Source organism: Euprymna scolopes, chromosome 20 (genome assembly GCF_053919585.1).
Source record: "Euprymna scolopes isolate OS-2025 chromosome 20, ASM5391958v1, whole genome shotgun sequence".
In the NCBI taxonomy this organism is placed as follows: Eukaryota; Metazoa; Mollusca; class Cephalopoda; order Sepiida; family Sepiolidae; genus Euprymna; species Euprymna scolopes.
Window position 1 is genome coordinate 65,521,921 of NC_136501.1, and position 18,850 is coordinate 65,540,770.

Genomic DNA, 18,850 nt, shown 5'->3' on the forward strand with positions numbered 1-18,850 from the left:
AACTGTGTATATCGGTCCTAGATAATAATATTTAGGATTTGGGAAAGTGCGTCGCATCTAGATTTATTTACGTCGACTTTTACAAAATTATTGCTATTTTGGCTTCTCGCATGTTGATGAGGCTTTTTCGTATAAAAAGTGAAACTAATTCAAAGTTAACAACGAACAACGTTCTCGGCATTGCGCCAGGAAATGTTCAGAAGCAATCAGCTTTGATCAATGTTGTACATCAGACAATTGTTATTCAATCTGGACAATTGGGAGCTGGTTCCCCTCCCCCCAACATCTGTTGAGGGGAAAAAAACAAAAACAGTCAAACTTGGGTAAACAACTGCGTGACTTCTATTTGACCTTCTTAATTAGGTCAAATGGAAGCAGCAGAGTTAACTTATTGCGCACGCCTGTTTTTATAGTTTAATAAATAAATTCAAACCTGAGTATGTTGTATGTATGTCGCGGTAGCCTAATGGGTAACGTCGCCCGGTTTTTTTTTCACACATTAATTTCCAACTCAAGGGTACGGGTTCGATTCTCATACTTACCTACCAAAACATTTTTTTTTATTTAACCCCCCCCCCCCCCCCGGAGTTTTGATTTACCTCAAGACACCCGGGCATCGCCGGGTACCCCTCGCTAGTCTATAATATAAATCTCACCTGCCTGTTTAAATGTATGCATGTATGTTTCACAAAAACTTTCGACAGAGGCAACGGATCCTGACAAGATCAGTATCATTTTGAAGCTTGACGTCTCGCACAACAAATAATGAAAAATTGGCTTAAAAAATTAATTCGTTCACCCTAAACTCACTCGTTTTGTACAAGGAGAGGATCGATTTTTTTCGCCGACCTTTCAGCAAGTCATCGATTGGATTGACTTCGGTTAATCTTAATGCTTTTTGACTTCCGGTCGCATCATGGAGACATCAGCTAAGACGTCAGATTTTCTTTCACTTTCTTTTCCGCCTTCGCAGCATGGGTTCGAGCTTGCCTGCCTACTACCACTTTTTTTTTCTTTGCTGAACACACACCTCTAAACACCTGGGCAATGTCAGGCACCCAGATTAGCAACAAATAAAAGATTGGGAAAAATCTTAAGATTTCACAAAAATTGGAACTTCAGATTCATACCAATTTGATATTGGTTCTGAATTTTTGAGATGAGGAATTGATAATTTGGATTATTCGAACTACTATTATCATCTGGAGTTTCGGCCGATGTGACCTCTGACCTTTTTCAAGAGGTGTAACTGATAAAGTACTAGGTAAAATTCAATTTTTGAGTGACACTCTTCTGGAGGTTGAAGGTTTAACCCTACATGCGGCCGATATTAAGAATACAATTGCAAATGTCTTAAAATTTCTACCAGGTCATTACTGATGGAACCAGAGCATGCTAGGATTAAATAAAAAGTTCTATTCTAAATTCTCTGCAGCTTCCAGAGTTCAAATAAAAGATTTCTAAGTTTGACAAGATACACCTGAAGAAAGTCGGAGGTTACAATGGATGAAACGTACTGAGAATAACACACAAGAAGAGAACGGTCGTCCAAATAATCCAAATAATATGCCACAGTAGATTATCATTCAAAAACATCATATGCATACTCTGGAGAGTTTCACTACCTGCTTCAAACCTAACCCTAACCCTAACCCTAACCTGCTTCAAAACAAAATTCAGTTGTTTATTATGGTCTTGGGGCTCAATCTTTTAGCTGCCAGAAGCAGTATGCCAATTTCAATCCTTATCTAGGTCCATTGATTTGGTGAGTGTCCTCAGTGCAACTGTGTCATCCAACCAAATTGTGTAATTTCAAACAAAGACTTTTCAGGGAAAAATATTATTACGTACTTACATGTCATGTCGAATTTAAAAAATTACGAAAAATGGTCCAGTTGGAGATGTACTAGAGGTAATTTTTGAAAAAAGTGTGCAGTCTTATTGAGAAGAAGCAAGATGACCTGAAAGATAGTGTCATCGGTAGAATGTAGTTATCTTCCTCTGATTTCCATCTTCTAAAGGGTTAATTTAGCAATTTCGAAAACTTCTTATAATTATTTTTCTAGTGGAACATTTTTCGTAATTTTTGGAATTTATAATTTTAGCATGACACTCAGTACATAATAATGTTTTTCTTCGAAATGCATTTTTTCGAAGACACATTATCGTAAAGTTGCACAGTGTCCTCTTAATTTTTCTTAATGAAATCTTTTTGATAGGATTTATTTACATAGCTGGAGTCTGATAGCCGAGAAACATGTTCGATCTATGTTATCTCTTCTTTCAAACACTAATCGATCTGTTAATATTAAACCTTTTTTTTTTTTTTTCCTGATATCTGGATTTTTTTTGTCTGTCTCACATAGTTACTCCAAACATAGTTCATTTCATGTTACGGCTTCCTTTCATGCACTGACAGTTTTTAGTTTTTCTTCAAGTTACTATCCTCATCAACGCTGATAATTTAAATTTCTACTACTTTTCATCCGATGTGAACGTTGGTCTTTTTCAAATCATCGTATTCAGTTTAACATGTTTCATATGATGGCATGTGTTGGACAGCTTTTAGAAATTGATTTCCAAACTAATCTATCTCTGGCCAGGTCTTTATCCATCTTTTTCCTCAAATCCATCCCTATCTCTTCTCATGTTTTCCTTGATCTTCCTCTGTAAACTGAACCTGCTAACTCAACTGTTCTACTCTTATCCGTTTCTTCAATGTGACCAAACAAAGTCAGACCCAAATAGGATTTAAACTGAAAAATTAATCTTTGTTTCTGACGAGTCAATACTCATTTGTTAATTTTTAATAGTTGATTTGATGCTTGTTATTGTATGATACCCTGTTCAGTTGAACATGTCTCAACAGTCAACAGCCATACAAAGAAATCATCCTTTTATTCTAAAGCCAATGTAGATCTAGAATAAAAAAAATTCTCATGTACAGTGGAAGTGCCAAATGTCTTGTTAACTCCTAAAAAAAAATCAACAAACATTTTTTAATAATTAAAATTAAATTTAATTTAAAAAGTAATTTAAAAGTATAATTTAATTTACAAAGTATATATCTTACTTTAATGAACTGGAAACGACGGAGATGGCAGTTTCCGGACTCCAACTGAGGGTAGTGATGCTACACCCGGGTTGAAAGATCTGCAACTCTTCATACTCAATGTCTTCCAATTCTGGATCCTCCTCCTTATATGCAAAAACAATTATCAAAAATTAAATTTAAGAAAAATCGAAAAGACAATATCAACTTTGGGAGAAAATGAAAAAATACTGCTCGATATTATTTGAAACAAAATTATCATTAAAAATTTTTGAAGATTGTTCTGTACTTTGTCAAGGCAGGAAAGGGTGCTGTTAGGAGCTCCACCCCAAACGTGGCAACAATGCTCCATCTTAGGACGTATTTGATGTATTTGTAAAGGATTGCATCAGGAGTGAGATACTTTCTGGAGCAGTAGAGTGAATCTGTTCATAAGGTTTCACAATGGAAGTAACTCATACTGCCGAATAAAAAAAAAAGTTTTAACCATTCCTTTTTCCATCTTTTTTTTTTTTTTAATATAGGCATAACCACTTATCAAGGCTCAGAGACCACTCGAGGATAAGGGTTAAGCATTTACAGTAGTCCATTGGACAATATAGTAATCGTTAGTAATGTAAATTTGGTAAATTTGTTAACTTAAGTGGAATGGCTCATCAAGAACTTGTTTACATTGGACTTGAAGACAACCATATTGTAGTCAGTTGTAGTCATTTGGAAAAATAAAGTCATGGGGCATCAACTATTTCCCTTCTGGCACATATTAAACAAACTTATTTCTCTTCCATCTTATTAGATTTATTTATGTTAGTCATATGAAAAAAGTTTGATATGATGTGATCTCTTTTCAACATTTTGTGTACTGCAACAACTTGTGTACGATTTTGAATTTATGGTTAATTTCTAACTTTGGCACTGATTGGTGCAGGCATTTCGCTACCTTCCTGGTTTGCTCAATCAGAGTCCATCTCTCAGGTGAGCTGAGTACATAACGGAAGTTGATAAAAGCGAGTGCCATCTAGACTTTTTTTTTCTTTTTCTGTCCAAGTGACCATCAGTGAATTGACTAATTCCATGCCACTTTTTTTTTTAATCCCTAATCTTCTCTCTGGCCTTGGGTTCAACTTTGACTTAAAGACACAAGTATCCATCATGGCTACCGCTAGAAACACATGGAATTAATATAACATACACACACAACATACATAACTACTTACACACAACCTGACTGGTACATTACAAACATTCTTAAATATGAACTATTTTCCTTTCCTTAAAAACAGGACATTAGTCTTAACATTAATTCGGTTAAAATTAACTTTAAGGCAATCCTAAAAATAATTCCATTCGTCTCTTTTTTTAAACAACTCATAATTTCATAAAATTATTATATCATAATGTGTAAACACAGCGGCATAGGCTGCTACGCCTACATATTTGTTGCGTATGCTGATCAAAACGCTGAAAACTGATGCAAGAAAGAATTGTATGTCTGAATCGGCTGTTCGTTTGACAAAATTTTATATGAAAATTTTAAATTCTCTTATAGTATTATCATTATCATTCAGATAACAATCCATTCATCTCATTAAACCTTACCCTTGAGTGGCTTTTGGATCAGATAAATGGTGACTTATTAGTTAAAAAGAATAGCAAGTTCCTGTTTGTAGGGAAATGAAAAGTCATGAATTGTATGAGGAAAGAGATGCTGCATAGATAACCATCCTCTGGCCTTGCTGGATGTGAAGAAATAAAGGTTACCATAGTTTGGTTGTAAGCGACTTAGAAAGAAAATGGCCGCTGAGTTCTTAGAATATATCCAACAAGTTTTGTAAATGATGTTTATGACAATGATTTCATGCAGGCTGAAGAAATAACAATATTCCAACTTGTCAAGAAGTTGTCTGAAAATTTTGAAATGATTCCACGGATTTGTCAGCATTGATTAATAGACAAGTATCTTTAAAATTTACATGGGGAGTAAAGATTTTTTTTCAGGTTTTACATAAATCTTGAACTCTGCGGACATTTTCTTTCTAGGCCACTGTATCTACCTTATACTATTTTTTTTTTTTTGAGAAAAACGAACAGACAAAAAAACATTAAGTTATGCCAATCTGAGTAGGACACAGAAAACTAAAAAAAAATATCTTGTAACATTAGATTTTTTAAGATGGTTGGTTGGTTGTTTTTGTTTTACGGCATATTAACCCTTTTCGGATTATTTAATGCCGAATCCAAAGATTTTGAAGAAAAATTTTTTTAATAGAATATATTTGTTGTTTTCACGTCGGTTTCTATTTCACCCATAGTTGGGACCCTAACAGGTACTACCACTCCGGGTCAGAGTGGACCTGGGAGCAATGGTAATTAAAGGGTGGCTCCACACTCCCCAAAGCCCACAAGCTGGAGCCTCACCACTGGATATAGTTTAAGGTCATATCCAGGACCCTCATTGAGGGACTTTTACCCTCTGCAGGGGGGCAGTCGGCGTATTCTAATGCCTTTTAAGATGGCTGATGTAAATAAAACTGCAGGACAGAAGGGAAATAAGTCTGTTCGTAATATGTCACAAAGGCAATAACTCCCCCTTCTTACAATTTTTTTTAGAAATAGAAAAAATAAAGTTTTTATTAAGGACTAGCGGTGGTACCCGGCGTTGCCCAAGTGTGTGTGTGTTGGGGGGGGGGGGGGTAAAGCAGAACAAAAAGGAAACTTAACCCTGTTTAAATATAAAAAAAAACGATGTTAAACTTCTTAAAAATTAAACAAAAAAACAGCGACTTTAAAAATGGAAAAAAAAATCTTTTGTAGGTGAAAAAGAAAAAAAAGGGGGCGTTGGTGGCAGGTAGGCTCGAACCCGGAGCCTTGAGGCCAATAGGTTGACGCCAAACACATGCGCTACAGCAACGAAGCAATGTAAGGCGTTGGTGTTAAATACAGCGATTAAAAGTGAATGAATTCAAATTGAGGTCAAACATCACGTTATTCCGCAGTTTTTAAGTGCGTGTTTAACGAGGTCAAATCCTTTAATTGCGGGATAGTTCTTTTGAGTTTGTTTACCCAACTTTGTCTGGTTTTGTTTCCCCAACATGTTGGGGAAAACCAGCTCCCCCATTTATTAGGGGAGTGTCCAAATGAAAGCAATTGTCTGATATGATGGTGAAAACCAACATTGACCAAACGTCCATCGCTTTGCTGATACGACGATTCAGTTTCACGTTTTCATACTGAAAGCGAAACAAACACGCGCCGACCGAAAAAAATCTCAAAAATAGCGCGTAAAAGTCGGGCAAATTAAAGATAGATGCGACCCCCGTTCTTAACTCGTATATATTATGATTTAGACAGTATAAAAAGTTTTAAGGAGTGACCCGACTGAGCGCCCCCTCAAAAAAAAGCCTTTTGCAGGCACACACAAACACACATTTTCGCTTTTATATAATAGATAATGAAGCTTCAAATTGGTGCGTTATAATTATTCCCATGTTCATTCTGAATCGAAATAGTAATAATCATTTGGATACAATATAGGAGTTAAATGGAATCAACCATTTGCACAGAAGTTTAAACGTAATGTGAACAAGCATCTTGCTGCTCAACTCACCACAGTCCCCTATTAAACATGATTCCATACAGTATGTCCAAGTATGTCCAAGTAGCAATACACCTTATTTGGAGTTAAAAAGAGCGTTGTAAAAAAGCAAAAATAAATAAATAAAATAAAAATACTAAAGCTGCTGCAAAGAAGGTGGGCTCCCTCTATTGCACTAGAAGTATACGCAAACGACAGTATGCTTTATCTCTACAAAGCCACTATTCATTCATGCATAGAATATTGTTACCACATATGGGAAATGCATCAACCAGTAGTCTCTGTCTATTGAACAGTTAAACAAAAAAAAAAAAATTTCCAATCTGATACATCCTGAACTGTTAACCGAGCTCCAACCCGTCCCATTGCCACAATGTTGTATTTTTGTGGGTTTTTTTTTTTACAAGTACTTTAATGGAATGTGCTCTAACGAACTTGCGCTTACCTCGACATAAATACCACAGACTAACTTTACAAGCAGGAAAATCTCACCCTTTCACAGTTTAGGTCCCTAGATGCTGGAAAGTTTTCTATTCGGATAGTTTTTTCCTTTGAATTGCTAGACTTTGGAATTCTCTCACTGTTTCCTGCTCCCCTGACTTGACTAACCCGTAGAAATTTAAATGTAATATGAACAGACATCTGTTGAAAAAAATGCTAAGGGTGACATGTCTTGGTGAATGCTAGGTGGCCAAAATGTGGGTGCTCATTTTATGTTAAATTTAAATAGGAAAGTGATCCCCCACTCTGAAATGTTAAATTTTATGGGTTTTTTCAAAATTTCTTCTTCCATATTATTTATAAAGGCCGTTTAAACATATTAGGCAAAAAAAAAAAGTAGTTAATTTTTTTTAGAGGTTAAACAACGCTGGATCATGTCGTAAAAAATTACTGAAAACATTATGTAGATATGTGTTCTGTTGAAAATTGGGCGCTTCTGCATGACAGTGACATGAGGCGAATGTGTGTATTTTAATTTCAATAACGGCTAAGAGAGGGCGTGTGTCAGCCGAACAGTGGTCGATAACTTGTACCTTTCTAGAAGTTTGTGCGAAGACAATCTCTTGGAACTTTTATATTAAAATCATATTTTGCTACATTTTGATATATGTTTATACAATCTTAGTGTGAAAAAAAAATTCTTAAACCTCTATAAATGTTTCATGTTTTTAAAATTCTATTCTGCTACATTGACAAACTATACTATTATATTTGAATACATTAAATCACTCATTGAAAAGAAGTTATATTAATACATTAAAATTATATTTTGATACATTTTTTGGGTTTGTATTACTGTACACATAGATTCGAAAAAGTTGTCAAAAAACAAATATATAACAAATAAATGTTATCAGAGGAAAGATAAGTTACTTTTCTACCAAACTGGATATATTTTTTGTGTTTTTATTCAATGTAACATATTTATTCAGCTCGAAAAACATACAGTGTTTACCGATGTATTCGAAAATTCAAGATGGCGTCTCACACCCTCTTTAACACCGTAAGTTTGGAAAAAGGTGTTATAAATAAAAAACTATACAAAATACTATTAAAAACCCGCCGAATATATGTCAACCTATGTCACGGTAACATATATTGAGAGAGTTTTTAACAGCATTTTATCCGGTTTTTTATTTATAACATCTTTTCCCACACTTACCGTGTTAAAGAGAGAATCAGACGCCATCTTGAATGTTCCAATACATCGGTAAACACTATGTTTTTCGCGCTGAATAAACATGTTACATTGAATAAAAACACGAAAAATATATCCAGTTTGGTAGAAAAGTAACTTATCTTGCCTTTGATAACATTTATTTGTTATATATTTGTTTTTTGACAACTTTTTCGAATCTATGTGTACAGTAATACAAACCCCATTTTTTTTATTCAGTACATGTTTCGATTTTCATATAATTTTGTGTTATTTATTTTATTATATATTTTTGCGTTATCGTAAACATTGGTTTATAATTTGAGGTTCACATAATGGCCGCTAGGGTTCGATAAATCGTCTCTGCTGCTAATATGTCACTGTCATGCAGAAGTGCCAAAAATTGTTTTTGACGACATTTAAATATTTTCGGGTATTCTGCAAAATTAATATCACATGTAAAATTTACTTATCCAAACCAGTTCCGGTTTTGAAAGTCGTATGAAGTAAACGATGTTAGTTAAGTTGAAGGACACACCGGCACAGAGTTCCTTCCCTACTCATTTCGAAACCCCCGCTAATATTGTAACATTCATGAATAAATCAATCAGGTGATTCGATTTGCCTTGTCATCTTATGAGCGAGAAATAAATATTTGGCTTGGAAAATTACGTTTATTTTAAAATTTTAATTAAAAAATAAATAAATAAAAAAAGGTACTTGTACAGTTTAATCAACACATTAAAAAATGAAAATATCGAAAAAAAAGGTTATATTGTACATATCCGTTTTGAATTGAAGATCTCCGAAAAAAATTTCACTTAATTTAATTTGTTTTTTTGTTTTGTTTTTGTTTTTTTACAGTGAAAAAACACGTTTTTATGAGAGCGCGTTGAAGGCAGACATCTTGGATGTTTTTTTTTAAATTTTGTTTGAATTTTATAAACGGCACGGGGAGATAACTCCATGTAAAACGCCAACACTCCCCCCCCTCTTTAATACTAGTTTTTCTTCCTAAAAATCGAACCTTTTGTTCGGTATCATAACAAATTGATTTTTCGCTGTAAAAAAAAAAAACAAAAAAGACTACTTGATGAAATTAAGTGAAATTTTTTTTCGGAGAACTTCATTCCATAACGGATACGTACAATTTTAAGAACGACTTTCGAAATAACGTTATCATTTCAGCAAGGTACCAAAAATACATAAGTGCCTTACAATGTTATATAATAATAAACAAACATTTTAAAAAAGAAAAGAAAAATTCATTTTAGAAAAAATAAATTGTTTTTAATTGAAATCCACAGTTTCCACATGCTATTATTTTCTATCATTTTTGTTTTTTGTTTTTTTTTTACTTACAGGGAACCGGCATGATGCGATTATGATTTGTGTATTTGTGCCGATGGCTAATAATCTGCTGGACAATTCATACGGTGAAAATTCCACTACTCGAGCAACATCTTTACAACGAACACTGTAGGTATAGTTCTTCTGTTTCATGGTGGAATCTACCAAGGAAATGTGTTTTCTAGTTGAATTTAAAAAATAAAAAAAACTGGCTAGATGTTTCGCGCTTTATTATACGCACGAGTTATAGTTCTTATCTACAACAGAATTATGGAGTTACTTCCCTTGTTTTCCTATCTTTATTCCTTTATTAGTGTGCTGGTTGGGGGCGCTCGGTTTTCTCGGTCGTAAAATACGCTTAAATATATTTTAATTCATGCAGATTTCGTATTTGTTATTACAGAGCCAATTCCCTATTGAATATTATATTGTACCTAATATATAGAACTGATTCCAAAAGTTAAAAAAAAAAAAATGACTCAGTTAGAATCGAAACCAAAACAGTTAACGCTCAAGCTGCGTGCTCTAGGTAGATAGATAGATAGATAGATAGATACGAAATGTTCAAAATTAAACCATTTTGGCATTTCAACTTGCCGACTTATTTCTGTACATCCATCCAAACAAAGATTTTACTCGTTATAAACCATCCTTGCTATTTCCTGTTAATTTTTCAGTGTTATGTAACCAGTAGTTTAAGAGTTTAGAGGTTAAATATTTTCACGCAGACATGCATACATACATCGTTTGTTTTATTTACATAAACGATTTCTGACGATTATGTGTGAACACCCTTCAAAACCTGGTGGATAGAAAACAAAGTAAATGGATAATTATTTTAGAATTTCGAGTGAGTGATCAATTTTGCACATAAATGTAACGTAAAACAACCCCCAATATTCTATCATTTTTAGACTAGGTAACCAAATTTTAGGTGGCTCTGAAAGATGTGTGACCACCCCCTGAGGGTTTCAATTCCCACATACATTCTGCACTTTTTTTCTCCTTTTTTTTTTTTTTTTTTTTTTTTGGAGGTATTAATTTTCATTTTAATTAATTTTTAAAAAAATATTTGTACATATTACCTCTAAGATATAAGCAGCGACTATGATTAGGGCTAAATTTATAAAGGTATCCTAAGTTGGAAGTTTGTGCGGTTTTCTTGAACGATGTTTGTTGTTTTTGTAGCAGCTGTAGCAGTATTAATGCCGGTGTCCCTCAGGGGTCCATACTGGGCCCAACTCTTTTCCTGCTCTACATCAATGATCTTCCAAATCACATCCTTACATCATTTGTAGACATTTTTGCTGATGACACTACCATCTATGGTAGCACATCTAAGACAGTAAACGACCAAGTTCTCTCCGATTCTCTCTCCTCTGATCTTGATCACGTTGTACAATGGGGAAAGGAGTGGCTGGTTACTTTTAGTGCATCTAAAACCAAGCTTCTATCTTTACATCATCAACGTTCTGATCCCCATCTGGCATCAATTAAAATGAATGGCTCTCGTCATGGGGAGGCCTCAAGTTTTGACAAGATTCTGGGCTTAACCTTTACTCCTGATCTTAAATGGAACACGTACATCAAATCTGTTGCCAAGCCCGCTCGAAAAATGGTGGGATCCTTCTATCGATCCAGTAGATATCTCACTATCCATATAAGAGCTAGGTACGTCCAAGGATGGAATACTGTTGCCACATCTGGGCAGGAGCTGCTAGAAAGGACTTGTCCTGCCTTGATAGAGTTCAAAATAGACTTCGTAGCCTCGTAGGGGATGTCCTTTTCTCTTCACTGCAACCTCTATCTCACAAAAGAGATGTTGCGAGTTTGTCTCTGCTTTATCGTTATTTTCATGGAAAGTGTTCGCCTGAGCTTCAATCTATGGTCCCCCCTCGCCAAACTTTCACAAGAAACACTCATCTAGCTGAAAACACTATCAATAATTCCCTCCACTCGTTATCTGTGCCTAAACCTAAACGTAGATTCCATGAACAAAGCTTCTTTCTTAGAACTGCACGCCTGTCGAATTGTCTTCCGTTTTCCTGCTTTCCAGCTGATTACAACATGGTTGTCTTCAAGTCCAACGTAAACAAGTTCTTGATTAGCCGTTTCACTTGTTAACAAATTTACCGAATTTGGATTACTAACGATTACTTTATTGTCCAACTGACTACTGTACACTCTTAACCCTTATCCTCGAGTGGTCTCTGGGCCTTGATAAGTGGTTATGCCTATGTAAAAAAAAAAAAAAATGAAGCTGGTAGTGGTGGAAGGCTATCATCACAAATTAATCACTAGATTAACACCCTCTGCCAAGATTTAGGTTAGCGGTAGGGATAGTTTATTTTTTTATTTTTATTTTTTTTTAGGTTTTGCTACTTTTAGGTTTTGGGTTTAATGGTAGGGTTAGGGTAAGATTTTTAAGAGTTTAGAGGCTTTGTCACTCAGACTTAGGGTTAGTTTTTCGTGGGGTAGCTCTTTAAATGTTTTATTTTCTAGCCTCAATAGTGAGATTGATAAACGATCCCTACAAATGCTAAAAAGCAAATGTCTACAGCTACTTACACTCTTTCCTTCTTGTTGAAATTCGCTTTTCTCCTCACTTTCCAAAGAAAGGAAGTTTTTACATGAACGTGTGAACTCAAAATATTTTCCAATAAATGAAAATTGTTTCAAGCTCCAAAAAGTAACATGTGCATTTTTTTTCAAGGTTATCATCACTTATCAAGGCCCAAAAGCTACTCGAGGATAAAGGTTACTAAATGTAAGGTGGTAGTGTAGGAATCGTTAATGGTGTAGATTGGATAGAATTTGGATTATTTAAGAGCCCAACAAGAACTTGTTTACATTAGACTTGAAGGTTACCATATTGTAGTCAGTTGAGAAGTGTTCCACAGGCGGGCAGTTCTAGGAAAGAAGTTTTGTTCATGGAAGCTGCATTTAGATTTAGGCACAAATAGAGAGTGAAGGAAATTGTTGATAGTGGTTGTAACTAGTCGAGCGTTTTTTGTGCAAGTTTGGCAATAGGTTACCATACATGCGAAAGCAGTAAGCTTACTCTCAGTGATCTTAGAAATTCTTATATTGACAGATCAACGAAAGCAGTTTTTTCAAGACTTCACCCACAAGCACTGGCACGGTCCCAAACAATTTTGTCCACGCGACCCGATATGATCCTGAACAACTTTTTCAATTCGAACCCAAACACCTCCAATGATTCAACACAACACGATCCTGAATGACTCAACACAACACGTTACCAGAAGCAAGAAAAAAGTGTGTGTGTGTGTGTGTGCATGTGTGTGTGTGTATGCTGTCTGAACCCTCTCTTCCTGCCTTCTCCTCCTAGCTTATCTTTGTATAGTACCTCTTTGTATGCATCCTGTATGCTAGGACTCACCTAGAGGGAATTCTACATTTTCTGTCTCCATGTTAAATTGATTACAATTTTATTCTTTATCTTTTTTACACTAAGATGTAACTTAGATATTAAGCATTTAGTAAGTTCATTCAACATTTTTAATTGTATATTCCATTTTTAGTTACCATGTTGCATGTGTGTTTGTGTGTGTGTGTACGTACATGGTAGCCTTGCTTCTCTCCCTTGCCCTTCCTTGCATGCATTCTGGATGCTTAGATTTGCCTTAGTGATGTATAACTGTTATTTTTTTTTATTGTTTTTATTAACATTTATTATGGAATTTCATGAACAAAGTTTATTTCCAAGAACTTACCATTTATGGAACACATTACAATGGAACTGCTTCACTGCAGACTACAGCGTGATCGTCTTCACATCCAATGTCAAAAAATACTTGTCATAAACAATTAAGTATTCAAACTGTAAGCATTCCATTCATTATTTTCAATCATCTCATTATATTCTTTATCATTCAGCTGACAAATCATCTATCTTACGGCACAATCATGTTTGCACACTAATTCTCACCAGATCATCAAAGTTAAGCAACACTGAGCCTGACCAGTACCAGATGAGTGACCATTTGGGACAACCAAGGCATTGCATGTAGATGGAAGGTCAGGTCAGTCCTCTTGCTTTCTAATGTGTTTAGTAGTGGCATGCGCACACGTTAATGGCCATATGAAAAGTTTATCGAACTTCATCATCTTAACTGCAGTCACAAAATCATGAATGACTAGGTAAAATTCAGTTGCAAGTGACACTTTTCTGGAGGTTGAAGGTTCCATCCTTAGTGCGGGTGATATGGAGAATACGATTGTGAACTTCTACCCGGTCATGGCTGATGACACTAACCTATTCCTAAAAAGAGAAGATAAAGCTTGGAAAGATGGACCTCTTTGGACAGAACATAACCTTACCTCATGAGCAAGGTCACTGTCAAACGCATTGTCGAGGACATATCCTCTATTGGTATAAACAAAACCTACTCAATCTCATTATTATGAAGTGTGAATTAAGAATTCTTTAATTTACTAAATATCAATTTTCTGCCTTGAGGATTTGAAAACGTGTTCATAGTGTAAAAACAAACAAACAAAATAAATAAATAAATAATAATAACTAGCGGGACCTGTGGAAATTTCACAAGGGACATTCATATGTAATATATTTGTGTTGGAATTCTGTAGATGTTCAGTGTAGATGAAGATGCTCAGATATTATTGTAGCTCTTTTGTTAAAACTGCAAAAGTATTTATCTAAGCTAGCAGGGACGCCTGGCACAGCCCAATCGTAAAATACGTTTAAATATATTTTAATTTTTGCAGATTTCGTATATATTATTAAAAAGTTAACGTTCTATCGATTTTTATATATTATAAAGTTGTGATTTCAAAAATAAAAAAAGTATATCCATATGACTTGGGTGCATTAGCTTGAATCGAAACTGAAATCAAAACTTATGGAAAAAATGTATGTATATATATATAACTTTAGTTCCTTCAGCTATAATCGAAACCGAAGCTAAAACTTATGAAGAATTCTTGATAAAATTATTTATAAAAAAAAAAATAGATTGCTGGTGTGCCATCAGCTATAGTCGAAACCAAAACCAAAACTTATGGAGAATTCTTAGTAAAATTATTTATTACAAGGAATGAAAGCCCATAACAATTAAATGATAGTCACCCAGATGTAAGCGTGATACACAAAATAAATAACACACATGCTATCGTATTAATATATAGATAATAATAATGATGATGATGATGATGATGATAATAATAATAATAATATCGAACTGGCCAGAGAACTTAAAGGAAGAAAGTCAAAATAACACCAATAATTGTACGAGCACTAGGAGCAATCCCAAAAAACTTTTAAAAAAAGAAAGAAAAATTGGAAGAAATTGGAATCAGAAGGAATGCTGAGAAGATACAACAGATAGCAATAAAAACTAGCTGAAATCTTAAAGCAAATCATAGAATGCGGAAACCAAACCACATAAGTCATATAAACATTAACCAGTAACATTGATGCTGCAATACAAGTAAAACAAAAACAGAAAGAACACGATCAAAGGAAACCAAGAAAACTGAAACCGTAAAATTGTAAGCTAACTATGCCCTCAGCCTCGCCTCCAAAAAAAAAAAAAAAAAGAAATGGTAACTTGTGCATCGGTTGATTTCACACGAAAGAGTCATAAAGAGTTTGAGAGAAATGAGGCGGGAAACCTCCATGGGAAAAGTGTGGAGAACACTGGGACCTTGAAAAGGCTTTCTTTCACCCAAACCCCAGGATATACCAATGGCTGTTGACAGCGAGAAATCAATGGTAAGCGGCTGTTGCCATAAAGTGAAGTCATCTGCCTTGGTTGTCAAAAGAGGTGGAAAACACTGGAAATCTGAGGAGACTTATTGTCACTCAGATTCCAGGGAACACTATAGGTTATTGCCAGTGAGTGATCGCTGGTGATGGCCAGTACGAGAATTCCTAGTGAGTGGATAATAATAATGGTCATTGTCTCGTTTTCTTTGATCAGAAGTTTCATATTTTTTGTTCAAACGATAATCACAGTCTTCAAGCTTTGTGGTCTCTTATTGTATATATTAACAATTCACTCTTCATCAAGGTCAAAAGGACCATTCGAGGATCAGTGGTAATGAGTTTGTCAGGATCACAATGAAAGAACACGAAGACTGGTGACAATGGTTGAGATTGGACAGAATTTAATGTGTTTGTGCAGAATCCTCCCCCCCACCAACTTGAAAAACAAAAATAAAAAAAATCAGGATGATGTATACAATAGGACGATTTCACTATTTCTACTGATTCTGATACATTTACCGATTCCATACTAAATTCCTGATTCCAATTCCAATTCTTTATAAATCTCTAAATATTTAACTATAAAATTGCTATTTTTCCCCGATAACCGTAAAAACACGTTTTTCTTTTAATCAAGGACCGAAGGCCACTCGAGGATAAGGCTTAATGAATGTAAGGTAGTAGTGTAGTAATCGTTGTGTAAATTGGGTATCATTTGATTATTTAAAAATATAAAACGAGGTCGCAGCCAAGACTGAACTCACTACACAAATCTTGTCCATAGCTGAATACTTGATGCTTCACTAGAGCTATCAAGGGCATTTTTTTTATTGTGACGCCATCACTTGATGGGTTGCCTACCATGGCTTAAGAGTGGCCCATCTACCTTTGAGAGAAGGATAGACTGCGCCAGTTTCCCAACCTAGTATTTTACCTTGCGGTACATACAGTGCCTCGCCTTTCCAAAGAGTCGCCCATCTGGCATTGGCCAGGCTCGACGTTGCTTAACTTCGGTAATCTGGCAAGAACCGGAGTGTAAAGATTGTGCCGTATGTTTGATTATTTATGGGAATGGTTAAATGTGCAGATATTTTCTCAAGCATATAAACACACTTGTGGGGGGGATCTTTAGATTTTAGCTTCATTGGGAGTTCAAAATCAATATTTATTATTTTACTATTCCTACCCACGGTGGAAAATTTTGTTGAAAACAAAATCAATAAAAAAAAAGATAATTAAAGGAATCGTTTTGGGCGTTGGAAAATAGGCACACTTTTTTCTGAATCCACTGTCGATTCTGATACTCCAAAAAAGTTCTAATTTTTCCGATTCTTGATTTTGATTAATTGTCCCAACACTAGTATACACTCATCACAGAAAGAAATTATTGTACTCCAAATATCACGTAAATTGATGAAGTAGTTTTATTTTTAAATAAGAAAATCAAATTTATTTTAGTTTGTCTTTATCAGTCTTCTTGCTGATTCAGAACATCTGACTCTTAGATTCTTATCTTAAATATAAAGTACAGTTGGATTTTTCCCTATTTTTTTTACCAGAATAGTTTTACAGACCACATGGATTTCAAGCACCCCAAAATAAGCATTATTTTCAGTAATACTAGATTTCTTAACTTCCAGTTAAGTTGTATCGCAAACAGAAGAATATGCACTTTATAGCTTTTAGATCACAAAATATTTTTAAGAAAAAAGTTTTACTGCTAAAAAAAATGAAAATAACAACTAAATAACAAAGTTCTTTTATTAAAATAAAACAAAAATTATAAAAGATTTGTAAATAAAATCATGTATTTTTAAATGTTTTCCATTCGTTTGTATATTTTGTTTGCAGAAAAAATATAAACTGCTTTTATTCTTTAAAGTTTGAAAAATTTTTAAAAAATGGCATATTATCTGTCCCCATCTGTGAAGTTTAAAAAACATAGTTTAATTACAAGCATGTTTTGTCAGACGCATATTTTTAATTAAAATTTTTTTTTGTAAATAAAACTTCTTTTAAATAGTAAAACTTCTTCTTTAATAAAAATCTGTGATCTAAAAGTATATAAAAAAATGTATTGTCTGTTTATAATTCAACTGCACAGAAAATCAAAAAAACTGGTATAACTGAAAAAAGTGGGCCTTTTGATTGTTTATTTTGAGTTGTTTGAAATCCATACGGTCCAGTTTTACTAACAAAAGGAAGATTAAAAAATCTGTTTTGTCAGTGATTTAGTACACTTATTGATTTGTGTTTTAAAAAAAGCAAAATACTAAAACAATTGATTTCATTGTTTTTAATATTTAGACATGTTTGATATTTTTTGATTAAGCAAAATCGGAGGAGTTTTCACTCTCACACTCAGATCTACTACCACTGCTCATCCATGTACATCACGTTCTTGTATCATATTTATTAAGTTAGGTGTGTGTATATATTTGTATGCAGTTAGGTATGTTTATATATTTGTATTCACTCCTAAACTAATTAACCGATCATTATGGAACATGTAAAGTATTAAAATATAGATTATAATTAGTTTCATATTTTTATGCAAAGGACATATGAAGAGAATGGAGGATCTTTGTGTAAATCCAAATACATCCAATTTGTGAGAACTTTTCATAATAGGTATTAGACATCAATAAATTAATAATCTCCAAATTTCAAATCTTCAGAGTATTTTAAAGGATTTTTAAGATGCATAATAATCCCCTTCAATTTGAAAATTAAAATTTTCATCAAATTTGGTCGATAGCTATTAGATACCGATTAAACAAGATTCCCTGAATTTCAATTTCTTCTTATGATCCCTTAAGCTTAGGCTTTAAATTTTACACATCTTCAAGAATCAAAATCATCTGAAGGGTTTTTTCTAAATATTAAATTAAGGATTCTAGACATAATGTTTAATAGCATTATATCTTGATTTTAATCTTCGTAAAGAGATATGAAAATGGTGTAAATGTATTGTTTGAGAAATTAATTATTCTCAAACTTAAGAGTAAAAAGAAAACAACAAAAAATTTGAAAGTATTCATGATTTAAAAAAAAATGTGAAACAAGATTTTAGGGTAACACTGGATCCAGGGCTCTACGGAAAAATTTACAACTAAATATTTTCATTTACTAGTCAAAAAGAAAAGTTACTAGCCAAACCCACATGATTTTTAGAATATGACATTGTAGTTCTGTGACGAGTATGTACATCATAAAGATTTTTAGTGTTTTTTTTTTAAATAAGTGTAATTCTAAATATACAACAAATTTTATGTTGATACTTGAAGGTATAAACATTCTAATTTCTTCAGATATTTTTTTAACAGCCTTCGTTAAAAAAAAAAAGAGTATATTGTCCTATTAAACTTTTATTGTTTAAATAATTTAACTTTGTTCGTTTTATAAAAAACAAGTTGAAAAGATATTTCTCATTCAGCTTTGGAC

At 33.8% G+C, this 18,850-nt stretch overlaps 1 protein-coding gene across 1 annotated transcript in view; it reads right to left on the reverse strand.

Moving 5' to 3' along the window:
- The window catches only part of LOC145241455 (nucleoporin Nup37-like), a 29,575-nt gene extending 19,651 nt beyond the window's left edge, over nucleotides 1-9,924 (reverse strand). Inside the window, exons 1-2 of the mRNA XM_080104433.1 lie at nucleotides 9,667-9,924; nucleotides 3,074-3,198 (exon numbers count right to left, since the gene is read on the reverse strand). Of these exons, the coding sequence (XP_079960559.1) occupies nucleotides 3,074-3,198; nucleotides 9,667-9,807 (266 nt within the window). The 5' untranslated portion in view covers nucleotides 9,808-9,924. The remainder of the gene's footprint in view (nucleotides 1-3,073; nucleotides 3,199-9,666) is intronic.
- Nucleotides 9,925-18,850: the final 8,926 nt, after the last annotated feature.